This window comes from Erythrolamprus reginae, chromosome 2, assembly GCF_031021105.1.
Source record: "Erythrolamprus reginae isolate rEryReg1 chromosome 2, rEryReg1.hap1, whole genome shotgun sequence".
Taxonomy (NCBI): Eukaryota; Metazoa; Chordata; class Lepidosauria; order Squamata; family Dipsadidae; genus Erythrolamprus; species Erythrolamprus reginae.
In genome coordinates this window covers 88,476,262-88,503,838 of record NC_091951.1, presented here as the reverse complement: position 1 = coordinate 88,503,838, position 27,577 = coordinate 88,476,262, and the positions used below count along the sequence as shown (strand labels likewise).

General features: G+C 41.5%; 2 protein-coding genes across 3 annotated transcripts in view; one reads left to right on the top strand and one right to left on the bottom strand.

Moving 5' to 3' along the window:
* Nucleotides 1-21,442, top strand: part of IPPK (inositol-pentakisphosphate 2-kinase) — a 37,658-nt gene extending 16,216 nt beyond the window's left edge. Inside the window, exons 5-13 of the mRNA XM_070738610.1 lie at nucleotides 1,955-2,067; nucleotides 4,285-4,374; nucleotides 4,755-4,813; nucleotides 5,282-5,354; nucleotides 9,595-9,874; nucleotides 12,861-13,011; nucleotides 14,784-14,886; nucleotides 15,728-15,807; nucleotides 18,142-21,442. Of these exons, the coding sequence (XP_070594711.1) occupies nucleotides 1,955-2,067; nucleotides 4,285-4,374; nucleotides 4,755-4,813; nucleotides 5,282-5,354; nucleotides 9,595-9,874; nucleotides 12,861-13,011; nucleotides 14,784-14,886; nucleotides 15,728-15,807; nucleotides 18,142-18,367 (1,175 nt within the window). The 3' untranslated portion in view covers nucleotides 18,368-21,442. The remainder of the gene's footprint in view (nucleotides 1-1,954; nucleotides 2,068-4,284; nucleotides 4,375-4,754; nucleotides 4,814-5,281; nucleotides 5,355-9,594; nucleotides 9,875-12,860; nucleotides 13,012-14,783; nucleotides 14,887-15,727; nucleotides 15,808-18,141) is intronic.
* Nucleotides 20,136-27,577, bottom strand: part of CENPP (centromere protein P) — a 198,280-nt gene continuing 190,838 nt past the window's right edge. For both annotated transcript variants that reach the window (XM_070738611.1, XM_070738612.1), the window contains exons 7-9: nucleotides 26,466-26,545; nucleotides 22,471-22,562; nucleotides 20,136-21,577 (exon numbers count right to left, since the gene is read on the bottom strand). In XM_070738611.1, coding sequence (XP_070594712.1) covers nucleotides 21,459-21,577; nucleotides 22,471-22,562; nucleotides 26,466-26,545 — 291 coding nt within the window. In that variant the 3' untranslated portion in view covers nucleotides 20,136-21,458. The remainder of the gene's footprint in view (nucleotides 21,578-22,470; nucleotides 22,563-26,465; nucleotides 26,546-27,577) is intronic.

Sequence of the window (27,577 nt, the reverse complement as noted above, 5' to 3'; positions counted from 1 at the left end):
TGCATATTTGACATTATGTGTGGCATAAATTATTTTTTAAGCAGACACCTTTCTCCAACATAGTATAAACCAAAGACTCCTGACTGACTTTGTTTTTTTGTGATTAAATAAACATGTCCATATTGATTGTTTGGTATCAATATGGAAGTGACCTACCACTGCCTTCTTTCTGACACCCCCAACCCCCGTTGCTTGCCTATAAATGTAGGATTCCCTGGTCTTCCATCCCAGACCTTCCATTCCATAATCAGACTTGCATTGATTAATAATTTAAATTTTTACAAATCACCCAAAATTGATTAGAAGATACTTATTGTATTTTTCAGAATATAAGATGCACTTTAGTTTTTGGGAGGAAAATAAGGGGGAAAAAATCTGCCTACCAGGTATTCATCCAGTTAGCGTCCTCAGTCCGGTCAGCTTCAGCACATTATTTTATCTCCTGGTTAGGACTTTAAAAATATTATTTCGAGTAAGTAGTAATGAAAAAAAAGCCTCCAAAGACTTGGGGCTGGAAAAAAGCCTTCTTTGGAGAGAGTAGCAATGAAAAATCATGCAAGCCAGCAAGAACTGGGAATAATCATTAGCACCTCGTTAGGGCTGGGGGAAAAGCTTTGGAAAAGCTACATTCAGAATATAAGATGCAGCCAAATTTTCAGCCTCTTTTAGGGATGAAAAATATAGTATTTACTTTTGAAGCAGGTTGCTAATTCATATCTTTTTGACATGTAAGCTTGTCTCCAATGCAACCAAGATTCATATCATGATTCCAAATCCAAAGTAAATTTTAAGGTCTTGCATTTTTCAAATAATTACTTCAGATAATTTTTCAGCACAATTGCTACATAAATGCTGGAACACTTGTATAATTGAACAAAACCATATCCAATTAGTTTTCCATGAAGAGTACTTACAATTTTTATTGAACATTTTTACATGAATAAAAGATAAATATGAATAAAAAATTAACTGGGAAAGATGGAAGAAAAAAAAAAGTAAAAAGCAATACAGATAAAGAAGAAATAAAACCAAAAGAAAATTAAAGAAGTGACTTCCGATCTTCATTGCAACATATTATCCTCTCTTTCTAAGATTATGTAAAGATCCCTTGTTTCTCTTTTTCAGCCCCTTTTAATTTACAGATCCAAAAATTACTCTCATTGTTTTCCCATTTTCAATAAAAAGTCCATAAAGGGGTTATAGTTTTGTTTATAAAAGTATTTAAATTTATGTCAATCAAACAAATAAGTTATATCATCTTCACAGTCCATTCTCCCATTGCTTTCAGGAAACATTTCAGACATGCATTTAAAAATGTAATAACATGCTTTGGATAAAATGCAAAGAGCATTAAATTTAGAAATGCATTTGATTGAAATTTGTTTTAGCAGTTTGGGGAAGGTAATAACAAAGTTATTAGTCTCCTCTATTGAATAGCATGGAAAAGTTTATGTGTGTTAGAGCACAATAGTAGGTTCTGTGTTTGTATTCCACCCTTCCTTCCTTGAAAGAGTTCTCTGCTTATTTGGTAATTTGTAGAGATTTCATTGTGGGTTTCCCAGTAATGACACTATTAACTTCAGAAGATTTTTTAAAATCAAATAAAAAAATATTGAAATGCCAATGGCTTATTGTTGTTTAGCTATTTTAAAACCATCAAAAATTATGTTTGTCATGTTTTCTAAAAATCTTTCTCAGTTAATATGCTTTCATTTGATATAGATGTATGGTATCATGATGCCTGCATATTCATAGTTTGAGCCTGATTCCTTGTAGGGATTTGACTGATCATAGAAAGAAGAATTAAAAAAGAATTCTGTTACTAGAAATGGAAGGTCCAAGACCCATTGAAATTAACTACACGAGGGAGTAATTGATGGCTGTGTGTTTATTTGTGATAGTCAAAAAGTTGGAATATTAAACATGGGAGTAAGCAGTTTTCCTTTTTCTTTAGAATCACGTTGTGATAAAGAGATGGATGCTCTTAGTGGTTATGCTTTGTGCCTTCCTAATCTCACCAGGATGCATTTTGTTGAACATCGTCCTAAAATTTGTATAGAAATTAAGGTGAGTACATCAAGAATATGATACAATTAATACTTTGTGATTAGATTGTTGCTTTTATACCACTTTAATTGAATTACTTAATTGTATTACTTGAATGAATGAAATGTTAAACAATGTTGAAACATAATTTCAATGTATTGTTTCCATAAGAGGAAGTACTGTAACTATAAAAGATGAAATGGCATTTTGCAAGTTATTTCAAATTGTAGAAAGTTTTAAAAGCCCATTTTAACCGGGCATTAATTATTTAAAATAGAACTATTATATAGGCCATTTTGTATTATTATTATTATTATTATTATTATTATTATTATTATTATTATTATTATTTATTAGATTTGTATGCCGCCCCTCTCCGCAGACTTGGGGCGGCTCACAACAGTGATAAAACAATATACAGTAACAAATCTAATATTAAAAGTCTAAAATAACAAGTTACAGTAGTCACTCATGCCCTCATCACCTCGAGGCTCGACTACTGTAACTGTAAGTATGCCCATATTACTCCAACACTCCGCAGTCTGCATTGGTTGCCGATCAGTTTCCGGTCACAATTCAAAGTGTCGGTTATGACCTATAAAGCCCTTCATGGCACCGGACCAGAATATCTCCGGGACCGCCTTCTGCCGCACGAATCCCAGCGACTGGTTAGGTCCCACAGAGTTGGCCTTCTCCGGGACCCAGGGGAAGAGCCTCCTCTGTGGTGGCTCCGACCCTCTGGAACCAGCTCCCTCCTGAGATTAGGATTGCCCCCACCCTCCTTGCCTTTCGTAAACTCCTTAAAACCCACCTCTGCCGTCAGGCATGGGGGAATTGAAACATCTCCCCCTTGCCCATGTTGTTTTGGTGTATGATTAATTGTGTGCTTGTTTTTTATATATATTGGGGTTGCTTTTATGAATTTTTTAACCTAAAACTGTAATTAGATTGGTAAATATTAGATTTGTCACTATGTGCTGTTTTTGCCATTGTTGTGAGCCGCCCCGAGTCTGCGGAGAGGGGCGGCATATAAATCCAATAAATCTAATCTAATCTAATCTAACATTAAAAGTCTAAAAACCCCATTATTTAAAAATCATACACACAAACATACCATACATAAAACTACATAGGCAGGGGGAGATGTCTCAGTTCCCCCATGCCTGACGGCAGAGGTGGGTTTTAAGGAGTTTACGAAAGGCAAGGAGGGTGGGGGCAATCCTAATCTCAGGGGGGAGCTGGTTCCAGAGGGTTGTGGCCGCCACAAAGAAGGCTCTTCCCCTGGGTCCTGCCAGACGACATCGTTTAGTCGACAGGATCCGGAGAAGGCCAACTCTGTGGGACCTAACCGTCCGCTGGGATTCGTGCGGCAGAAGGCTGTCTCGCACATATTCTGGTCCAGTGCCATGAAGGGCTTTATAGGTCATAACCAACACTTTGAATTGTGACCGGAAACTGATCGGCAACCAATGCAGACTGCGGAGTGTTGGAGTAACATGGGCATACCTAGGGAAGCCCATGACTGCTCTCGCAGCTGCATTCTACACGATCTGAAGTTTCCGAACACTCTTCAAAGGTAGCCCCATGTAGAGAGCGTTACAGTAGTCGAACCTCGAGGTGATGAGGGCATGAGTGACTGTGAGCAGTGACTCCTGGTCCAAGTAGGGCCGCAACTGGTGCACTAGGCGAACCTGGGCAAATGCCCCCCTCGCCACAGCCGAAAGATGGTTCTCTAATGTCAGCTGTGGATCGAGGAGGACGCCCAAGTTGCCGACCCTCTCTGAGGGGGTCAATAATTCCCCCCTCAGGGTGATGGACGGCCATCCTCATGGCTATTTCTCACAAAGGAGGTAGAATTGAAACAGGGTTGTTAGTGATTTTGTATTCCTCCTCAATGACATAAATGCATTGAAATTCTTCTTCCTTTTGGGTGGCACTTATGCAGATTTAAATGTTTGAAAATTTGAACAGTTAAAAGTGTTACAACCTTTTAGATTTATGCCAAATAATTAAGCAATACTTCTGGGAATGTATCAATCATTTTGTGGTAAAAGTAAAATAAATATTTCTGCTCTTTGTGTGTCGTTGGTGTACTGCTTTTTATAAGAGTTCACTAAAAGGCTGAAAGATCCAAAAGACCGTACGTTATTGGAAATGCATGGGGGTTGTTGGTGTTGGTATTACTTTTAAATACAAAGTGAAGATGTCCTAAATTTTAAACTGCCCTTTTTCTTGCAGCCAAAATGTGGGTTTCTCCCCTTTTCCAATCATGTTTCACAAGATATAAAATATAAAGTTTGTCGTTACTGCATGCACCAGCATCTAAAGGTAATGTACAACTGAAATGAATTGTAAGCTTTTGTTAGCAGAGTGGAATTAATAGTTCATTTGAATATGGTAAACGTTATTATACATAAGTCAAAACTCTTTGTCAAAACCTTTTCAGTTGTGAAGGCCATTTTATTTACATTAATCTACACTGTTATGTAAATGGAGGGAAACACTTTTGTTGGGAAAAGTGTGAAGAAGCAGAACTTTAGAGATTGTAACTTTTTTTAACTGGGAGGGCAGGACAAAAGGCACAAGTGGAATTGCCTGGAGATGTTGATGAACTCCCAGCTTGAATAGTTCTGGAAATTAAATTAACTGGAAATTCGAGAAATAAATGAATGCATATTTAGGAAGTCATATGTTCTATTTGTCAACAGGTAGCAAAAGGAAAGTGGAAACATCTAAGTAAATATTGTCCGCTAGATCTATTCTCAGGGTAAGAAAGTATATATCTTACTTTAAATATATTTCCTTAATTGAGTTTTTGTTATTTTTCCTACTTGTTTTGAAGAGTTACGCTGCTATATAGAATTTTAACAACTTTACGCAAAACATGGAAAGTTTCAGTCTGTTAATCAATACAGAGGTGCATGATATACACAGTTAAGGTTATGGAAAGAAGCTGATAATGGGCTAGTTGGAAAAATAATTGGAACAATTTTCAGGAAAAAAGTGTGGAAAATATGGGTCTTACAAAGAGCTTCTAAGTAGAACTGTCTTAAGTATTAGAGTGGAGAATAGTTCCAGTCATGAGGTCATAGAGTTAGAAATAAAAGATATGTTTGAATAAAATAAAAGATGTGTTTGAAAGTGGATTAGATAAATCAGAGTTAACAAATTTATTTTAGTTATGGATTGATTACACTTCATTTTAAATATTCAGAGGTTTTTTTTAATATTTTAGAAATAAACAGCGAATGCACTTCGCCTTGAGAAGCCTGTTATATGAAGCACAGAATAATTTAAAAATATTTAAGGTAAGAGGCTCTGAATTTTCCAAGGAGGCTTTTGTTCTTCATCCAGCCTACTTCACTTTATTATTTTTGTTCTAGTGTGCTTAATTAGGAAGCAACTTCTGAAAGTCCAAGTTCCCATCTCCAAGATTAAAATGAAACTGCCATTTTGCTTACTGAGCAAATTACTTACACTGATGTAATTTGAAATAATCCTTTCCCCTTTTTTATTTTCAGAAAATAATTCAGAAATATGCTTAATGAACATGATTTGGAAGTTTCAAGTAGAGAAATGTTATAGAAGAGGAAGAGTGAATTGAGTCTGAAAATAGGGACAGAAGTATAAGAAATGATAGATCTGGTTAAGAATTATGAAGCTCATTTGAGAAAACATATACTAGTTAGAAGTTGTAATTAGCATACATTTTTGGAAGTCTATATGCCCGTTTTTGACAGTCTTGGATTAAAGTTGAGCAGGGATTAGTTACATTATGTTAGTATTTCTCTAATCCTTTGGAGACAGACATCAAAGATTAGACATACTAGACTTCTTTGGGGTTTTTTTTTAAAATAAAGAAGTACTGTATTACAAAAAACTAAGTTACATATGCGACATGGCTTCAGGTGTTTGAAGTCCAGCATTTAGATGCAAGTTGATTACTAGTGTAACCAGCCTCTTTTCATCCCAGTTGATCCTGTCTCTCCACCACAATTTGTGTGACCTGATTTGTTATGGTTGAACATGCTATCCTAGCTGCTATTATTTTTTGTTTTGCTTCTTTGATGGAGTAATTCCATCCTGTCATTTTTTTCAAGATTTGGAGGGTCCTGCTTCATTTTCCTTTCATTTTCCTTCCATCTTCCAGATCAGTTTCCGTCCTACAGCTTCTGTGAGGTTCTTCAACCAGCTATGTTATAGCAATTGCAATAGCATTTAGATTTATATATTGCCCCGTAGTGCACTCTGGGCAGTTTACAGTATTAGCATATTGTCCCCAATAGTCTGGTGTTTCATTTTACCAACCTCGGAAAGATAGGTCAACTTTGTGCCCTGTCAGGATCAAACTCCATGCTGTGGCCCGAGTTTGCCTGCAATCACTGCGTCCCAGGGCTCCTGTTTATATCTAATAGTGAATGAATGCCTGATGAACATCAGTTTCCATTTCTGCTCAAATTATTGCTGGATAGCAGTCCCATTCCTCCTTCCATAAAATGGATGAAATCAGTGTAATAATCTCTAGCATTTGCAAAGCCAACATTCATATTCAGAAGGTTTTTTTCATTCCCGTATTGGTTGATTTCACTCTACAGCGCTTAATTATTTTTTCTCTTTTGTAAATTACATCTTAATTTTTATATCTAGTTTTGGAACAAGAACTATATAGAGACTTTGATAGCTGTTCTTTGCTGTGCTTATGGAAGAAAGATATATGAGGAAACAGTGAATATGGAAGGGTCTTAAAACTTCCTCTCTACTTGCTGCTTTCATTTTCCAAATCATGTATTTTTCCTGCTTCATGTAATTTGTATCCATATGTATATAATTTTCATAGAACTGTATTTTTCAGACTATAAGATGCTCCGGACTATGAAACGCACCTAAATTTTGGGAAGGAAAATAAGAAAAAAAAAATGTCTCTGCCTCCCAGTAGTTTGCCTCCTTACAGCAAACAGCCTGGTCAGCATCAGCATACTCTGATTTAGCATGAGCAACTGATTGTTAGTTGGATCTGCCTCCTGGAATACCAGCTATCAGCTGCTCCAGGCTGCAAGGATTGCTACCACATGTCACTGCCCATTGTCACGGCTGCCTATTGCTGCCTCCATGTGCCCCATTTTTGGCCTCCATGTATCCCATTTTCAGCCCATTCTAAGTGGCGGGTATAGGCCACAGAGGCAGGGATATGCGGCAGTGGTAATGGATGGTATCGATCCCAGCAGCTGATAGGCAGTGTTCCAGGAGGCAGATCCAACTGTCAATCAGCTGCTTGTGCTAAATCAGGCGGTGCTGAAGCTGACCAGGCTGTTTGCTGCAAGGAGGGAAATTAAATCTAGTTTATACCAGGACCAGTCATTTTATCTGTTTATTCCTTTCTATCATTGGAATCCATTCTTTCTTCTATCAAGCCCAAATACTGTCATATTGGCTTTTGTTCTTTAAATTTCTCATTTGTCTTTAAGGATCTCATCAACTTTATTCAACCAGGATTTCTCCCCATTTTTCCCCAGCTTTCAAACATTTTCCTCACTTCTTTCATATATTTATTTATTTCATTCATTAAATTTCTAAGTTGTCCATCTCCCCTGCAAGGTGACTTACAATTTAATTGAGATTGGATCCTTGTTCATTCTCTCTTCAGATTTCTTTAATACTGGTTATTCATTTTTGTGTTCAATTCACATACATTTATAATTCATTATTGTGTTCATCTCTTACTGTTTTGCTACACAAAATTTCATGCCTAATATATTTAACTTCATTTTAAAGTTTCTTTTGACACATATTAACTCTTGCTTCCAGTTTTGAAGTTTGAGGCACATAGATGCACTTACATTTCCTAAACATTATAGGCCGCTTCCTTTGCACCAGATTTACGTGTCTTGCAGTTTTGCGCTAGCTATTTTTCTTTACAAATTCATCTTGCTTGGATCACCATGTATATAACTTCCAGTCATTTACTATGTATTCTTTGGTCTTTTATATTTAAATTTTCAGCTTCATACACCTTGAAGCATTATTTAACATTCTCTACAGTCAGTGATAATTCATAGTTGAGTCTGTTATTAATTTTTTATCCTTTCTAGATTTTCATTTACCGTTCATCTACAGAACATTTCTTTCAACTTCTACATCAATTTTGTTAACCACATTCCTGAATGAACTTCACTCTTCGTTTTCATTGACTTTTTAGATTTTGATTGTTTGTATTGTTCATTGCTTTCCTAGATATTGCTGTGCATTTCCACTGTATACTGTAATACCTTTTATCATTCCACCAAACATTTATTTTATACTTTCTGCTAATATCAGTCCACATCTATAGCACTCTGTGACATTATTATTTACGCTCTCTTCCAAACACTCTCTTACATTTACTTACCATCCATTCTGTTGGGATTGTAATTTGTCTTGTAATACTTTTCCTAACGGACGTATGCTATTTTCTCCCCAAGTTCAATTCTTACAGTATTAGAATACTGTCTGCCATACTCAGAACATTTCATTTCTCTGGTATTCTTAATGTTTACTGACTTTCATCTTAATAATTGAATCAATCTTTTTTTCTTGAATGACATTCAATCAGAATTTTTCATACTTTTCTCAAAAAAATTCCATCATTCACTGGAATGCAACTATGACTCGTTTATTATTATTATTCCCCTTCATTGATTTATGTATTTCATATTTATTCTTGTATTTTGAATTGCAAAAGATATACAGAATAGTACTAGGTCATCACCTATAGCTTCGATGGCGAACCTGTGGCACCTCAAGCTATATTGGAGGGCACGTGAAGCGTTGCCCTATGTCAGCTCCAGCAAGGATTTTCAACCTTGGAGAAGGCTATTTTCGCCCTGTGGAGGCTTTCCTGAAGCTTCTGGAGTGTGAAAAATTGACCAACAGGCAAACCAGAAGATCAGAAAAATTGACCTTTTTTCACACTCAGGAGACTTCATGGATATCTCCTGAAGCCTGGGGACAGCAAAAAAATGGCACAGATGGAAGTTCATTTCCAAACTTCCAATTAGCTTGTTTGGATGTTTTTCACCATCCCCGGGCTTCAGGAGTCTGGAAGCTTTAGTGAGGCCTATGCGCTTGCAGGTAGTATGGTGTGTGTGTGCACATGCGCAGATGAGGGCATGAGTTTGGGCACATGTATGCAGCTCCAGTGCTTATCATGACTGTGTTCAACCAAGGCTTTGAGATACAGAAAGTATATACTAAATTACTAGTCATAGTTGCCGTCTGCAGCAAACTCTGATAATGATAAAATCAGGACTACTTAAGTTTTTCACATATTGGCTAATATGCTGTACATTTTTAAAAAACATTGAAATTTGCCCCCAAATAAATTCATGCTATTTTATGCAAGCTAGGATCTTAATTTAGAGACTATTTTGCAAGCCAAGTTACTGTTCTTTGCATTACCTATGAAGTACAGTGGGTATAACCAGAAAGTATAGTTGAGATAACCCTTTTGCAACAATTGAATTATTTTTGGTACTATTTTAAAGGCATTAATTAACTTCTTTTCTGTTACAGAATGGTGAATTAATTTATGGCTGCAAAGATAATGAGGATTCGCTCTCAGATTTGAATGAACTTGCTTGTCATCTGAAGCCTTTCTTCTTTCCTTCAAATGGCCTGGTCAGTGGGCCTCATTGTACAAGGACAATTCTGAAGGAGTTGATCCATGTAATAACAACAATTCTACTGAGTAATACAGATACCTGTAAAGCAGGTGATTTGAAGACAGTTCCCAGTTCACAAGGAAGGAACTATTGCGAAGCCAGTGCTTTTAGTAAAGAGCTAGTGCGGAATGGTAAGAATTTTTGTGCCTTTTGCTGCAAGATATCTGTAACATTCTGGCCTCTTCACATCCCAAAATATACTTTTTAAAATTAGCTTTGTTTTCAATTTTAATGCAGAATTTACTTTGCATGCATTAGTTTAGAACACAAAACCTTTTTAAAAAAAGGATCAATTAGTTACTCTAAGGATGGATGGGTAACCTTCCAGAGAGAAGAAATTAAGCAGAAAGTTACTGCTAACTGTTATCTCTGATTAAACTGAACTACAGTGATCCCCCGCTTGTTGCGAGGGTTCCGTTCCAGGACCCCCCGCAACGAGCGGGTTTTCGCGAAGTAGCGCTGCGGAAGTAAAAACACCATCTGCGCATGTGCAGATGATGTTTTTAACTTCCGCAGCGCTAGCGAGGAGCCGAAGATTGGGGGCGGCGGGGCTGTTTTAAAACGTCGCCGCTGACATGGGGTGCTCGCTAGCACCCCCCGAACCCCCAACCCAGGTTTGGGGGGGTGCTAGCAAGCCCCCCATGTCGGCGGGGACCTTTTAAAACACCCGCGCGGCTTTCCAATGAGTCCCGAAGACACGTTTGTCTTCGGGACTCATTGGAAAGCTCCGATCGTTTTAAAACAGTTGCGCCGTTCTCCGCTGACTCCTAAAGCGGGGTGCGAAATGACTTGGAGGAATGTGAAGCTGAAACCGGCCGATTTGGACTTCCCATTCCTCCAAGTCACTTCGCCGCTCGTGTCCTGGCTAAACCGGGCAGCAGGAGACAGGCTTTGAGTTTTGGCTGCGGGGCGAGGGAGTTAGGAAAGTCCTACTTCTCCCCCCGCAGCCAAAAACTCAAAGCCTGTCTCCTGCTGCCCGGTTTAGCCAGGACACGAGCGGCGAAATGACTTGGAGGAATGTGAAGCTGAAACCGGCCGGTTTCAGCTTCACATTCCTCCAAGTCATTTCGCCGCTCGTGTCCTGGCTAAACCGGGCAGCAGGAGACAGGCGGTGGGCTGGGAGCCGCAGGCGAAAGGAGCTCGGGCATTGTTCTCCGGACCCCGCCCGCAGCCTGGAGAGGGAAAGGGCCGCCGCGGGGCTGAGCGGGCGGGGTCCAGAGAACAATGCCTGGCGCCGCGCTCCGATGCCCGAGCTCCTTTCACCTGCGGCTCCCAGCCCACCGCCTCGCTGGTTGGCTTCTCCTGCTCAGCCTCGCCTCGGCCTTTGTGCGCGGCTTGTCCCGACAGCCCCCCACCCCAGCACTTTGAATCCAGCAGCTTCTGCTGGATACGGGCGGTGGGTGGGACGAGCGGCGCGGAAGCCAGGGGCTGTGGCAGCTCGTCCCCCCATCGCCCGTATCCAGCAGAAGCTGCTGGATTCAAAGTGCTGGGGTGGGGGGCTGTCGGGACAAGCCGCGCACAAAGGCCGAGGCGAGGCTGAGCAGGAGGAGAAGCCAACCAGCGAGGCGGTGGGCTGGGAGCCGCAGGTGAAAGAAGCTCGGGCATCGGAGCGCGGCGCCAGGCATTGTTCTCCGGACCCCGCCCGCAGCCTGGAGAGGGAAAGGGCCGCCGCGGGGCTGAGCGGGCGGGGTCCGGAGAACAATGTCCGAGCTCCTTTCGCCTGCGGCTCCCAGCCCACCGCCTGTCTCCTGCTGCCCGGTTTAGCCAGGACACGAGCGGCGAAATGACTTGGAGGAATGTGAAGCTGAAACCGGCCGGTTTCAGCTTCACATTCCTCCAAGTCATTTCGCCGCCCCCCAATCTTCGGCTCCTCAGCGGCGAGCGAGCGAAGCCAAGCCGGCAGCAATGTTGCCGCCGCTGCAGCCAACGCGCGCTACGATCTTCCGGGCCAGCCAGGCTCAGCGGATCAAGCCCGGCTCCTCTCGGCCCAGCATCCCGGGCCAAGCGGCTGCCTTCTGTGACTGAGCCTGGCTGGCCCGGAAGATCGTAGCGCGCGTTGGCTGCAGCGGCGGCGACATTGCTGCCGGCTTGGCTTCGCTCGCCGCGCCGCCCCCCAATCTTCGGCTCCTCAGCGGCGAGCGAGCGAAGCCAAGCCGGCAGCAATGTCGCCGCCGCTGCAGCCAACGCGCGCTACGATCTTCCGGGCCAGCCAGGCTCAGCGGATCAAGCCCGGCTCCTCTCGGCCCAGCATCCCGGGCCAAGCGGCTGCCTTCTGTGACTGAGCCTGGCTGGCCCGGAAGATCGTAGCGCGCGTTGGCTGCAGCGGCGGCGACATTGCTGCCGGCTTGGCTTCGCTCGCCGCTGCAGCCAACGCGCGCTATGATCTTCCGGGCCAGCCAGGCTCAGTCACGGAAGGCAGCTGCTTGGCCCGGGATGCTGGGCCGAAAGGAGCCGGGCTTGAAGATCGCAGCGCGCGTTGGCTGCGGTGGCGAGGGCTTGCGATGGAGGGTGGAGGAAGCGGCCATGGGAGGGCGAGCTGCCTCAGGGAGGAGGATCGGGCGGGACCAGGTGGGGGCTGGAATTTCTCCGCCAGGGCGAAGGGCGGGCGAGCGGCGAAGGGCGGGCGAGCGGGTGCTGGGGAGGGCTTCTCGCCCTCCCGCCAGCAAGAGGGGGAGCGAACGGCGTGGGCAGGCGAAGGGCGGGCGAGCGGCAGCGAGGAGTTTGCGTGGGCGGTGGGGAAACTCCTCGCTGATGCCAGCAAGAGGGGGAAGACCCAGGGAAGCCGCCCAGCAGCTGATCTCCCGGTTGCCATCTACGCATGCGTGCCCATAGAAAAAAAAAAGGGCACGCATGCGTAGATGGTATTTTGACTTCTGGGTTGAAAAATCGCGAAGTACCCTGTTCGCAATGGTCGGGGACGCAATAAACGGGGGATCACTGTACTGATAAATATACCTGTATATTACATAATGGAAATAAGCCCCATTTGTGAAATCCGTGTTTGTGTTTTAGAAGGATCACATCTAGATCTTCTTCTGCGTTTATGCTCCTTGCTGTTTTTGGTCAGAGAGCTTGATATATCCATTGTAAAAACTGTTTGAAACTTATTCTTTTTAGCTAAAAACAAAATGGAGACCACTGGCTTGCCAAAGGGATGTCTCCTTTACAAAACACTTCAGGCTCAAATGCTGGATACACTGGATATAGAAGGGGTTTATCCTTTATACAACAGAGTTGAACAATACTTGGAAGAATTTCCCAAAGAGAGGTAAGTGAAAGTGGGTTTCAAATCTGCAAATTAGTATGGTCAGAGGAGACCGAAGTACGCAGCACCTCTTAAAAACAATGGCATCTTAACTTCTCTGGGTCTTAGAGTATGACTTTACATTTAAAGAGTTAGTATGACCATGTCATCTGACCTTAAACTGTATTACTATCCAACTATGTCTACAAATATACAATATCCAACTGTAGTATCTCTAGTAAACCTAAAATTACTCTAAAATTGGGAAATTATTCAATTGTTTGTCATAATAATGATTTTGCTATTAGCAAAGCAAAAAATGGAAATTTAAGTTTTTATCCCAAAATAACTTTCCCTTCCAAGTTCCAACATATTTAAATCAATTGTTTAGATATAAAGTCCTGGGGAAAAACCTAGAAAAATTAACTTTTGGTGTGTGTGAGAGAGACAACTTCTTTCAGTTTTATTTAACAACTGTCAGAGAAACACTACAAAGTGTTTTTTATTGTAATTGATTTTAAGAATGAAGGTTTCTGCATTTTCCAAAGAAAATTATAGATGTAGTTTGTTGAGAATGAAAGCTATTCTTCCTATTTATAAAGATTTTATTTTTCATATGTTCAAATCATACAGGCAATATGGCTAAACGTTAAAGAAAATTAAAATGACAATAGATCTGTTTTACGAAGAATATTTGTTTCCTATCATCAATGACTTATCAAACCATATTGAGAAATTACCACCTGACAAAATCTTTCTACTTTTTAAAAAATTGCATTTCTGTCTTTCTTGTTTACATGCTTCATTTATTTTGTTCAAATTTTCTATTATTAAATAATTTGGTGCAAATTCATTTAGTTAAAATAAGGCCATCTAACTCCTGGTGATTTTGGTGACATATAAATTAAAAATAAAATAGCCTAAGTATACTTTTCAAGAATGTTGAACTTATTGAGTAGTACTGTGGTACAGTACAGTGTACCACAATACATTGTATATACTGTAGAAAGTCTTCATTTCTGTTAAAATGCCAGGTTTTTGAGATGTAAAAAAATCAGATCAAGATAAATCACTGCAGTTTTCCACCCACCTTTCGTATAACTTATAAGCTGTACAATTCAATTGAAAAACAAATTGAAATCTTTTAGGGGGAAAATAATAATAAGATCTATCTTGGTCTGATTTTTTTGAATCTAAAAACTTGCCATTTTAACAAGGGTTTGTAGATTTTCTACATACACTGTACACATTTTTCTTAGAGTATTAATAGCTATATGTTGTGCACTTTCATAAACCGGGGGAGGCATTGGTTAAGTAAGCTATAAGATGGAGAAACACATTAAGAAAATCTAGTAGAAGCTTCTTCTTCCTTAAATGGCTCAGTGAGATCTGAGGATATTCAATGAACATGGAATGTTAGCTTATGATTAAATATGGGAAGTGGGGTGATAATATGACCTTCAACCTTGAAAATAGCATGGCAAAAACCTTTATTGCAGTAATTCGACAAAACAAATGACCTTTTGCAGTTGTCATGTCACTGCAAAACCAAAGGCAAAATACTGTATTTATTTTGGAGAGTTCTTAGTTTGCAGTGTTGGTTTCTTCACTGTCTCATGTAATTTTAGGCAGCGGTCACTAGAGGGGACAGTAACCTCAATTTGCACACACTTGAACTGTGGGAGCTGAAACTGAAATAAATTGGTTGCTGTTGTTTCATGGTACAGAAATCTGGTTTATTTTCAGTTCCGAGACTCTGCTTTTTCCTTTATTTTCTGAATATATTTATTTTTTAGGAACGTACTACAGACTGATGGGCCTTATAATGAATCATTCTATGAGAAGTTATTAGATCTCTCAAGCGAGAATGATGGAACAGTAGCATATGCATTGACAAAGGTATCTTGACAAGATTTTTTTCTGTATTTAGTTTTTCCTAACTGAACTTACAGTGTAGTTTTCATACAAATCCTTAAATAGGAAAATAGCTACACATGCACACACATACACACACAAATATACATAAGTACATGTACACATCTGTGTGCATGCAACTGGACAGTGTAGTGGTTAAAATGACACCCTTTGATTGGGAGAGCAGAGTCCAAATCCCAGCTGGCCCCTACCTAACCCTAACCCTTAAAGCAGTGGTTCTCAACCTTCCTAATGTCGCGACCCTTTAATACAGTTCCTCATATTGTAATGACCCCAACCATAAAATAATAAAATTATTAGGAAACTCAGGGTGGGGTCTAACTTACCTTGCTGCTGGTTTGCTTCCTCCTGCACTGCACAGTCATGCCTCATGATCACATTTGCATGCACATGTATGCGCAGTGCCTAAATTTATTTTAAAAATTTGAAAAATTAAAATAAAATGAAAAATGAAAAAAAAAAGGCGAAAGATGGCGACCCATGTGTAATGCTTCTGCGCAGAACCTTTTCCCCCCCTCGGGTGCCAAAAGTGCATTTGGGTGTGTTATTGTGTGGGTGCACACTCCCGTAACTCAGTGCCCCTCCCATGTGTGCCACCCCTGCACATGTGTGTGTGAAACCCTTGCTGCCCTGACCCCGCACATGTCTTCCCCATCTCCCCCGTTTCTCGACTTCCAGTGCCATAGATTTGCCATCATGGAAATAGATGATAGACAGACAGATAGACAATAAGAGTTGGATGAATGGATGGAGTTTTCAGTACTTGTTGCATGGTAGATGACTATAGGCTTGATTTTTCTTACAGGTTCAACAGTATAGAGTTGCAATGACAGCAAAGGACTGTTCCATAATGATTGTGCTTTCACCTTGTCAACAAGATGAATGGTAATGTTTTAGATAAATATTTTATTTTTAAAAATCCCAATATTTATCTATCTACAAGTATCAAATCAGAAAGTGCTGAATTAGTTTACTGCCTATGTTGATAGTAATCTTCCTCACAGGAAAAAGATAGAAAGTAACTAACAAAAGTGAGCATTAACAAAAGAGCCGGGGTGGCGCAGCAGGTAGAGTGCAGGCCACTGAAGCTAACTATAGATCTGTAGGTCAGCAGTTCAAATCTCATGACCGGCTTAAGATTGACTCAGCCTTCCATCCTTTCAAGGTGGGTAAAGTGAGGATCCAAATAAACAAACAACTAAATAACTAACTGCTCATGTCCTTTTTCTCCTTGAAATGTATCCCTGCCCACCCTCTGAGACTGAGCTGGCAGTAGAGTCCCCCAGGCTAATGTTTCTAGGGTATTTCAGTCTGCCATATCTGATCCCAGGGTTAGAGGTAGTGCAGCAGTTCAGTCTCCATGACAGCCATTAACCCCGACTAACTAATTCATGGCCCTACTCACATGGGCTCACACAGGGATATTGGAATTTTATGAAGTTTAGGAATCTTTAAAATGATGACCATCAAAAACCTGGTTCTTGATGGCTGCCATGTTTCGGTCAGCTGATGTTTTAGAGTTGCAGTGCATTTTTTGTCCGATATCTGGATAAAAGGTACTGATTCTGTTCTGCAGCTTTTCAAGATGAAAATATATAATTTTTGTATGCAATGTACAGTTTCACTTAGAGTCAGATGTTTCATTATCCAAATTGGGTAACATCATCAGTTTCTAGCAAGGATGTTATCTAGTTGGGTTAATCAAACCCCTTCAAAAAAACAACCACGCTCAGAGAGCCCCAAGGATCCCTCATTTCAATCCTGAGCTATATTCTAGTTTACTGGTATTATTTATGGTCCATTGCATACATAGATGTAAGTTTTTATAACTCTCTGTGTCTAATAATCTGAAGGAAATGGGAAAAATATAAAACTAGAAAGGTTTATCTGCATGTTCACCTTTGATTTAAACACAATCACATTATTAAAAATTAAGATTATATGGTGTACTAAAAGAGCAACAGTGAAACAATAGTGCATATATCATAAATATCAACAGTAAGTGCTGGTAAGAATTGAGACATCTGTCTGTCAGAGCCAATAAAAGCAAAACCAATCAGCCTCTAAGAGTCTTCTGAAACAAGCATGCTTTAACAAGCTTTCTGAAGGTTGTGAGAGTGGGACTCACCCTTTCCTTGGGAGGGAATAAGATCCCACAATGACTACCTGCTCTTATGCCCCTTCCTATTGAGCTTCATGGTAAGTAGGGTCCTCATTTGGATTGAGTGGACAAAATCTGTCTGGAAAAGATAAAGCATCATGTTCCCTTGTTTTGAGCCATTTACAGCTTTATACTTGGAACACACCAGCAGCTAATGTGGTGTTATATTGCAGACAGAAGAAGTTCTTGGTTTTTCAATCTAGTTTGTATTATTGCTACTACTGTACATTTTGAAGTACAGACATTCAAAATATGGGAAGTACCTCTGGAATTGGGGTTAGCAGCCAAGTTGCTTTCCGGGAAGTTAATTGTATGTTAATTGAATGTTTTCAAACTGCTAAATTTTGGAAGTGCATGAGTAGTATTTTTTCTCCTGTATAACAGTAGCAGAAATAATGTCTTTACTTTCCAAAGAACTTTAGAAACAGTCAGTTCCAACACAAGAAATTCCAAGATATAATTTCAATAATAGATGTAAAGTTGTGTATGTTGCTGTGTTTAAGAATATCTAGGTCAGACATCTTCAAACTTGGCAATGGTAAGACTTCTGGACTTCAATTCCCAGAATTCTCCAGCATAGCTGGCTGGAGAATTCTAAGAGTTGAAGTTCACAAATCTTAAAGTTTGAGGATCCCTGGCCTAAGCCTTTATTCAGGTTTAGCGTACAGTTGCATTTATTAGAGTATCAGAAGAACTTCCTTTATTCCGAGGTTGTCAGTGACAAAATAAACTATGTGAAAATTGCTACTTTAAGATAAAATTATGGTTAACCTCTCAATGCAATTTATTCACAAAGCACTACTGATGGTATAATTATTTAGGAAAGTTTGAAATAAAATGGTAGGAAAAGTTTCAAGCAAATTTTTGTTCCTATTTCCTACTGGAAAAGCTGTATTTTACTTAAAACCACAAGTACTGTACTTTGAAAATGCAACATCAGCTATAGCTTGTCACCATTAGGAAGGTAGAATCTTCATATATGAGGATGAGCAGAAAAGGGCAGATGATTTCTCCTATGGAATACCAAATTGTAATGATTGTTCTTATTTAAATTTCAGCTCTGAGCAGAGGCCAGTGGTTCTAACATCAAAATCAAGATTCACCTTTTCAGTTTCTGTCCTGGATTTAGACCTGAAGCCATATGAAAGCATTCGTCATCAATATAAGCTTGATGAGAAGATAGTGAACTATTATCTGAAGAGGACACAAGCCAAAGATGATTCTGTAATGTCAAATCTTTTAAAAGAAAATGAAGACTGCACACTAGTCCTCCATAAAATGTAACTGGCTAAATATTTAACACAGAGGAAGATTAAGTTATTTTTTAATTATTATTTTCAGTTGTGCTTTCAATTTATCTACCTTTCAGAAACACAAAAAACCCCAAGATTGCCTTGAAGAATGCATTTATTGTAAGAAAGATATGTATTATTAGTTTGAATGAAATGACTATTCTATGACTGTAGAAGAGAATTTGATTGTTCAGATGCCGAAAACCAGTATCCTTATTAAAATTCTAAATGCAGCTATAACTATATATGAATTGCTGAATATCACTTGTTTAAAATAAACGATCAATTTCCAAAATTCTTGATTAGAAATAATTCTAGATTAATGCTTCTTAGACTGCTGGTTGCTTATGTGTTGTCTCTTAGATTCAAAGTGATCTTACGTAGTTGTTCTCCTTATTGTTCAAAACTTATTAAAAATATTTAATGTATAAAGAGCCCGCCCTCTTGATAATGATAAAAACAATGAAAGCAAATTACCGTAGCTCCCTTGTTAAACAAGTTTTAGAAATTATGTAATATAAAGTTACTATTACAATTAGCCATTTTCAGCAATTCTTTGCTGCATATGCCTCATTAATATTTAGATGCCTCATTAATATCCTTTTCAGTTACCTAGGCCATTCTGAGGCTTCAAGGAATAACAATTGAGAAGTTTAAAATATTGCCATAATTTTTTTCTGGGTAATAGTTTTTATTTTCCTGTCTGCATTTTTGCTTGGCTTCTCTTTAGATCTTCAACAGCAGCCATTTGGTTTGCTAGAGCAAAGAAAAATTGGATTTTTTTAGCCTGAGCTCAACATTATTGAGATATTAACTGTTCTCACCAAAGGAACAGCTCTCTTTCTTGCTCTCTCTGCAAGAGTTGTTAAGAGGTTTTTTTTGTTTTTTTAAACCACCTCTTGCACACCAAAATAGAAAATAGTGAACTATGTCTTAGATTTTGCAGTGGAAGTCTTTCCCTGCTGTGCTGCACAGTGGCAATAAGGGTGATTTGAAGACCAATGACATGTCATTTCTAATGCAGACTGTGTAATTGGACCTGTGAATTCAGAACTTTGGAATCTAGGTAACTACTTATAGGTTATTTTAAAACAGGAAGAGAAATTCTAGATTGTCTAATGGTAAAAGTTAAATGTTAACATAAGTAGACCAAGGATTTTTACATACTATGAAACACTTGAAACCAAAGCTGCTTCAGCTATTGAAAAATGGCTGGATTGGAGCCACAGATGTCTTGCACCAGAGAAAGCTGTATATCACAGGCTGTCTGAATTATGTTAGTGAAGCAAATTCCTGTAGATGTGATTTCGGTGGGCTTGTCCATGGATAATAATTAAGAAGTGGGAAGGAAGAGTCTTCTCCTAGCCTGCCCTCCTTTATGTAAGAATGAGTTCTGCAATTGCTTCTTTGATGCCTACCACTTTTTAATGGCCTGGCCTTCAGTGGCACAATCTTATCTTTCGACTCACTAAAGTATTTATCTCTTGCAAAATATCCCTAAAAATCTATAATGATATTTTGTGTAGATTCCAATTCATTTGCTATTATGCTATTAAGTTTAATGTTAATGTTTATGAGTATCTCTCATGAGTTCTGCTCCTAGATCTATTAATTTAAAAAAAACCTGTGTTATGTGATATTTATTCACCTTATCTTGTCCTTCTGAGCTTGTGGGCTGCAAGTCTGTGGATGTCAGGCAAGGGCATAGTTCTGGAATTTGAATTCAATAAATTTGTAATGCACAATTTAATGAACACAACTTTTAAACTTATTGGTAACTCTGAAAGTTACTAAATTTGTTCAGAAACATTTTATTGAAATATTCATATTATAATACAAAACATTTTCCAGAAAGGCTACCATTCTTAAAAGCAAATTAGTAATAACTAGAGATATGCGAAGCATTTGAAATTTCAAAAACATTTTCAAATGACAACAAATGAGAAACAGCTGTGCAGCAATGGGCATTTCATTTGGATAGGTATCGCCTGCAATATGCAATCCGCAATTGATCAAACCCTGCATCTAGAAAATGCATATAGGGCAAGATAAGCTAAAAATCTTGCATATATGCTGTTTTGCTCACTGTTCTATGCAAGTCTTTGTGGCATTCCATGTGTGAATCCAAAACTTACCTCCAGAAACAAAATGTGTAATCTTGAGTAGAAATTCTACTTTTGGGTTGTGCTGACATGGTAAGCTGCTAAGTTTAATTAAAGCTGCATTGGCAGATATAAAATGATGAGTGCTCGTTAACCAAGCTTTTTAAACTTAGATTGTTATATCTTACTGTCTATAACTAGGAATGCATGGGATGCAAATATTGATTAAAATGCTCAATTTGAGGCTTTGTATTTGAAAACTGATATAAACTTCGCTTTTTCTAAAATAACCTCTATTACAGCACTTTAAAAGAACAGTGAAAACTTTACATAGCTACTTAACTACTTGGGTCACATTTAAAACAATTGATTCTAGGAAATCTAAATATGGAAAGATAATACTGGAATATTTAGGCAAGTTATATGCAGATCAGTGCCATCATTTTTGCTTTTTTCTGTACTCATTCTTCATGGAACATGTGGTTAATAAATTTCAGCTTATGCTTTGTAAATTAAAATATCTCATTTCTATTTTACAAGTATGATTTGCCTTCAATCATTGTTTATGGAAGAAGTAGTAGGTGTGCTACTGTACGATGCTCCCGTAGCTTAATTTTAATTACTAGCAAACTGTTCTGTATTCTAGAATCACTGTTACATATATACATACAGCTGTGAACTGAAACTGCCACTTTTTTTAGACTTGAATTTATCAGGCTGATCTGAGGAGGTTTTAGGAACTGATGTAGAAGGGGAAAAACCACTTTGATTCAGAACGTTAATTTTTTAATGAAATGCATTCTACCTGTATCTGATTTGACATTTTGTATTTAAAAAGCTGTATTTATTTGTCATGACAATTTATATATATGTGCCATAATTGTACAGATAGCATGTTTTATGGGTATGGTTTCTAAATGGAAAATAACTTAATGTTTATATTCAATAAAATGATAGATGCATAACTGGTTTTCTTGGTACTCATTCATCTTCAGAAATTGAATTTATTACAATTTCAATGGCGGCCTCTATCCCAACCGCATGCAAGAGACTTTTGAAACCTTGTGGAGCATCTGATGCAAATTTGTCAGCTAGAGTGCCTATAAGAGGAGATGAAATAGAGAGTTAAAACTTATTTCAAGTGCAAATAATCTAATCTTGGAATTTTAAACCACAACTTTCTTCCTTGCCAGCAATTGCTGTCAAAAATTGTGCTGAAAAAAGCCTAACTGCTGCCTAGATCTTATTGGATGCAGAACTATATCTCTATGGAGATGCTCATCCAGGTCATAGTTGTCCTAAAGGTGCTTTCTCAAAAGATAATTTAAATTTTTGTTTTTTCCTTGAAGATTTTTCACTTCTCAATTAAGGAAGATAAAGGTCACTCTTTTGAATACAGCAAAGTCCATGTTCTGGACAGACAACCAATGGTTTGAAAAAAGGGGTCAAAGAGGCCATCCGTGTTAAAACTGAAGAGCCCTCACTCAACAGCAGGCAAGGGATATGACACCTATGTCCTGTTTACAACAAAGTACTTTCAACAGCTCCAAGAAGATTTCACAAACATTTCCACTCTTGATTCAAGTGACCCTGAACAGATAAACCAAGTGGCCTCGATGACTCTCAGAGCGCTAATGATCAGATGAACTGCAAGGAATATAAAACCTTCCATTCACACCCCACCCAGCATTCAGTTACAACTGAAGAAGCTTAGTGGATAAGAAGCGAAACATCCTCAAGAGAAAAACAGTCCAGTTGCTTTTTAAAAAAGCATTTTTGAGACACGCAGAGTTATACTCTAATGGAGATGTCTCAAGAAAATTGCTGTCTCAAGGATGAAAGATATAAAATAGACCCACTGGGACTATTTTATATCTTTTTGTATCTTTGGAGTTTCTCCAAAAGGAGAGGCACTTGAGTGGCAGTCAACAATGTAAACATCTTTGTCAAAATAAAAACTAAACTGAAGAAGATGGTTGTGACAAAATTTTACCTTGTAGTGGTATTTTGTTCAAAAGATCCAAAACTGGTATAATATTTCCTTTTTCATCTACCTGTATCTTCCAAACAATAATTAATTCAAATCTATAAAAATCAGAAAACATAGTTAAAATGAATATATGCAAATAGAGAGGGACATGCTTCACAGACACAGTAGAGAAAATTAGCTGCATAATATACAGTGGTACCTCAAGATACGAACCCCTCGTCTTACGAACAACCCGAGATACGAACCCGGGGTTCAGAAAAATTTTGCCTCTTCTTACGAACATTTTTTGTCTTACGAACGCCAAACCCGAACTTCCGGGTTCGGCGTTCGGGAGGCTGCTGGGAAGCCCCCCGGCTGTTTTAAAAGGTGACAGCCAGGTGGCGGAGCTTCTCGGTGACCTCCCGAACACTGAACCCGGAAGTTCGGGTTCCGGAGGCCTCTGAGAAGTCCCGCTGCCCAGCTGTCATCTCCCACCAGTACTTCTCCCAAGACAACACGGTTTCAGCCTCCCTTTGCTCCACGCTGCTTCGCCCTGCCTGTCATCCTGGCTCAAGCGGCCAGCGGCAGACCGTCTTTGTGTTTTTTGCTGGGGGGGGGGAGCAGGAAGACCTTCCTGACTCCCTCCCCCCAGCCAAAAACACAAAGACGGTCTCCGCTTGAGCCAAGATGACAGGCAAGGGCGAAGCAGCGCTCAGCAAAGGGAGGCTGAAACCACCGGCTGCTTCAGCTTCCCATTGCCCCGTGGGCGGGGGCAGACTGCCTTTGTATTTTTGGCTGGGGGGGGAAGAAGGAGGCGGAGGATCGGGGCGGCGACGGGCGCGGGGCGAGGCAGCAAGTCAGCATCCTGGGCGGGCGAGGAGGCAGCATCCTGGGCGGGCCCGACTCAGGCTCCGGCTAGACCTCCAGCGAGACGGGGTGGGCAGCGACTGGGTGCGGCGGCGGTGGCGGCGAGGGTGTCTGACTCGGGGCTGGCAGCGCCCGACGCAGCGGGGAACATTGGCGCGGGAGGCAGGAGAGGACTGGGCGACTGGAGTAGCAGCGCCGCCGCCGCCGCCGCCACGCCCGGCTCGGCTTCCCTGGCTGCTTGGCCGTGGAGGCTCGGCCGAAAGGGGCTGGAGCCGCAGAGCTTTGCCTCCCGCCCTTCGCCCCTGTGCCGCCAGCGCGTCATCTTCCCTCCCAGACAAAAAGGCCGGCTTTCGGGGAGGAAGGGGCATGCTCGGCTCTGCATCTCCAGCCCCTTTCGGCTGAGCCTCCCTGGCCAAACAGCCAGGGAAGCCGAGCCAGGCGTGGCGGCACCGGTGCTGCTGCTCCGGTCGCCCGATCGTCTCCTGCCTCCCGCGCCGATGTTCCACGCCACACCCGGCTCGGCTTCCCTGGCTGCTTGGCCGGGGGGGGCTCAAGCAAAAGGGGCTGGAGACGCAGAGATTTGCCTCCCACCCCTCGCCCGTGCCGCCGGCGCGTCATCTTCCCTCCCAGACAAAAAGGCTGGCCTTCGGGGATGAAGGGGTGTGCTCGGATCTGCGTCTCCAGCCCCTTTCGGCCAAGCCCCCCCGGCCAAGCAGCCAGGGAAGCCGAGCCGGGCATGGCAGGGAACATCGGCGCGGGAGGCAGGAGACGATCGGGTGACCGGAGCAGCAACAACGCCGCCGTCGCTGCCACACCCGGCTCGGCTTCCCTGGCTGTTTGGCCAGGGAGGCTCGGCCGAAAGGGGCTGGAGACGCAGTGCCGAGCACGCCCCTTCCTCCCAGAAAGCCGGCCTTTTTGTCTGGGAGGGAAGATGACGTGCCGGTGGCACTGGCGAGGGGTGGGAGGCAAATCTCTGCGTCTCCAGCCCCTTTCGGCCGAGCCCCCCCGGCCAAGCAGCCAGGGAAGCCGAGCCGGGCGTGGCAGGGAACATCGGCGCGGGAGGCAGGAGACAATCGGGCGACCGGAGCAGCAACACCGCCGCCGTCGCCGCCACGCCCGGCTCGGCTTCCCTGGCTGTTTGGCCAGGGAGGCTCGGCCGAAAGGGGCTGGAGACGCAGTGCCGAGCACGCCCCTTCCTCCCCGAAAGCCGGCCTTTTTGTCTGGGAGGGAAGATGACGCGCCGGTGGCACGGGCGAGGGGTGGGGGGCAAATCTCTGCGTCTCCAGCCCCTTTCGGCCGAGCCCCCCCGGCCAAGCAGCCAGGGAAGCTGAGCTAGACATGGCGGCGCCGGCGCCGGTGTTGCTGCTCCGGTCGCCCGATCATCTCCTGCCTCCCGCGCAGATGTTCCCAGCAACCGCCCCAACCCGGCTGTCACCTTTTAAAACAGCCGCGCGGCTTCCCAGCAGCCTCCGAACACCAAACGCGGACGTTTGGGTTTGGCGTTCGGCTTCGGGAGACGGCTGGGAAGCCGTGCGGCTGTTTTAAAAGGTGACAGCCGGGCTGGGGGGGTTGCTGGGAAGCCCCCCAGCCCGGCTGTCACCTTTTAAAACAGCCGCGTGGCTTCCCAGCCATCTCCCGAAGCCAAACGCCAAACCCAAACTTCCGCGTTTGGCATTCGGAGGCTGCTGGGAAGCCGCGCGGCTGTTTTAAAAGGTGACAGCCGGGCTGGGGGGCTTCCCAGCAACCCCCCCAGCCCGGCTGTGACCTTTTAAAACAGCCACGCGGCTTCCCAGCCGTCTCCCAAAGCCGAACGCCAAACCCAAACTTCCGCGTTCGGCGTTTGGAGGCTGCTGGGAAGCCCCGCTGCCCGGCTGTCACCTTTTAAAACAGCCTGGGGGCTTCTCGGCGGCCTCCCGAATGCTGAACCCGGAAGTTCGGGTTTGGCGTTCGGCATTGGGGAGGTCGCTGAGAAGCCCCCAGGCTGCTTTAAAAGGTGACAGCCGGGCGGCAGCGGTTTTTTTGCGGGGTTTTTTTTTGGTTGCACGGATTAATTGACTTTACATTGTTTCCTATGGGAAACAATGTTTCGTCTTACGAACCTTTCGTCTTACGAACCTCCCCCTGGAACCAATTAGGTTCGTATCTTGAGGTTCCACTGTACTTTATTTTAAATACTATCATCTCATGCAAAGGAAATTTGGAACTTGGTTGTACAAAATGTAGTGGTTTGAATTCCTGGTTTTCCGATGGATGAAAACCCAAACATTGTTAAAAACGCACAGTCCCTCAATTAGATTTGGTGCAGCCATATTGGCTTTTTCTAATTTCCCTTGTTTTTTTCCCTAACAAAGTTGTATCTAAAGAACAACTAGAAAGAAGTTGTGTGAAGGATCTGTATATCATCAGTACAAAAATTCTCGATACTCAACAAAATTGCATCAAATTTTAGAATGGGGTGAGGCCAGGGGCATTGAAGAAAAATATAATATTTTTCTCACAATTTTCCCTATGAGAGAGGCAGATGGGCAGGGGTTCATTGTTGCCATCCAAGTCTCCTTGTCCTATGATCAGAGTTCAGGAAAGCTACTCTGTCTTACCCCCAACGCTCATATAGATACAACATAGGCCCCTCAGGCAGTGGTGGGTTTCACTCACCTTTGCTACCGGTTCGGGAATGGGAGAGTGCATGTGGACGTGGGAGCTTTGTGCAATGCTTCTGCACATGCTCAGAGAGTTTTTGATAACATCTGAGAGTCTCCTGCCATCACCGCTTAAAAGTTTGCCCAATCCAGGGCAAACTGGTAGTAACCCACCACTGCTCTCAGGGAAAGAAAATAAACCAGAAGCTGTGGTTCCTTTCCCTACCTTATTCTCTTATTTGGATTGTGTCATTTTGCTTTCCCCCATAAGCTATGGCTTTTTAATATTTAAAGCTATACTACAATGATAAATATGAGATCGGAAATATGCTTCTTTATGGCTTGTAAAAGAACCTAGTTCTCAGCAAGGTTCACAATTGTTCTTGCTTTCCCTTAAGTACATTGCTTTAATATCCTTAGGGTCTTTGAGAAAAAATATGGCTACTGCTATTATTCCCCTGCCCCACAGCTATCTACCCCCACGGATCAGTATGAATCAGTTAAATTCCTTACTCAGGAAGTTGAGTGCTTCTTAAAACCATGTAATCCCCATGTAATCCTTCAGGAAGTGCTACAACATCCGGATATTTATCCTATTTAAAAAAAGATATATTTTAGGGTATATAAATTGTATATAAACCAGTTACTACAAAAATTGCAATTTTTATAAGACATGCAGCTAATTAGTTTACGGTATATAAAATAGAGCTGATGAAATTTAACTTCTAAAGTAACAACTGTTATTGCATTGACAGCCCTATCATGAACATGCCAAAGAATATTTTAAGATGTTTGCTTTATTTATTTTTATTAGCAATATTGGAACAATGATTCATCTCATAACTGAAACAGGCCGATAACTTTGTCACTTGACTTCTGTGCATACTGGCTAGGGGAGCTGGTTATAAACATAAAGATTTTATTGGTGCTTCAAAATGGATAATCTACCTGTACATATAACCACTCATTTTCCAGTTGACTAAGTAATTGCCTCTTGATGACCACATAGATAAATCTCCATGACACATTCTAGTTAACATTCTAATAAAATTTATAGGATATGAATAATAGATGGCCAATTATAATGACTGAGCCTGTTATTTTAGCTGTATGAACGTTTTGCTTTTTTCAATAAAAAAATGAAATATATGTGAGATTTGAATTTAAAAAATCTAGTGAATGTTGTATTTTATAACAGAAGTACAGGAAGAAAGAGGGGCATGATGGTTAAAGATGAAAGCTGACAGCTGTCAGCCTCGGCATTTCTTCTTGACCTGCTTGTCTTGGCTGTCATAGTATGTAGGGTGGGGGGAAGTCATTTAGTATTTGGTGGTGGGAGGAGCGCACTGGTGGTTGCCCTGTTTGAAGTTTCAAATATTGTTAAGAGAGGGTTGTTCTCATCACTGCTGGCCTGGCACAGCTAAGCATCGTGGACTTGTTTACAGCCAACTCAAGGTCAATGGCTTTGGCGGCTCAGATGTGGAAGATCTAACAGCCGGCACACCCACCTGACATCTTGGGACATTGGGATTGGATGGATGATCCAAGGGGGGTTACTTGGGAGGGTTTTGGGTTCCTCTGTATATGCATCTTGCGCGCCTTTTGCTTCAGAACTTGCTTTCCCT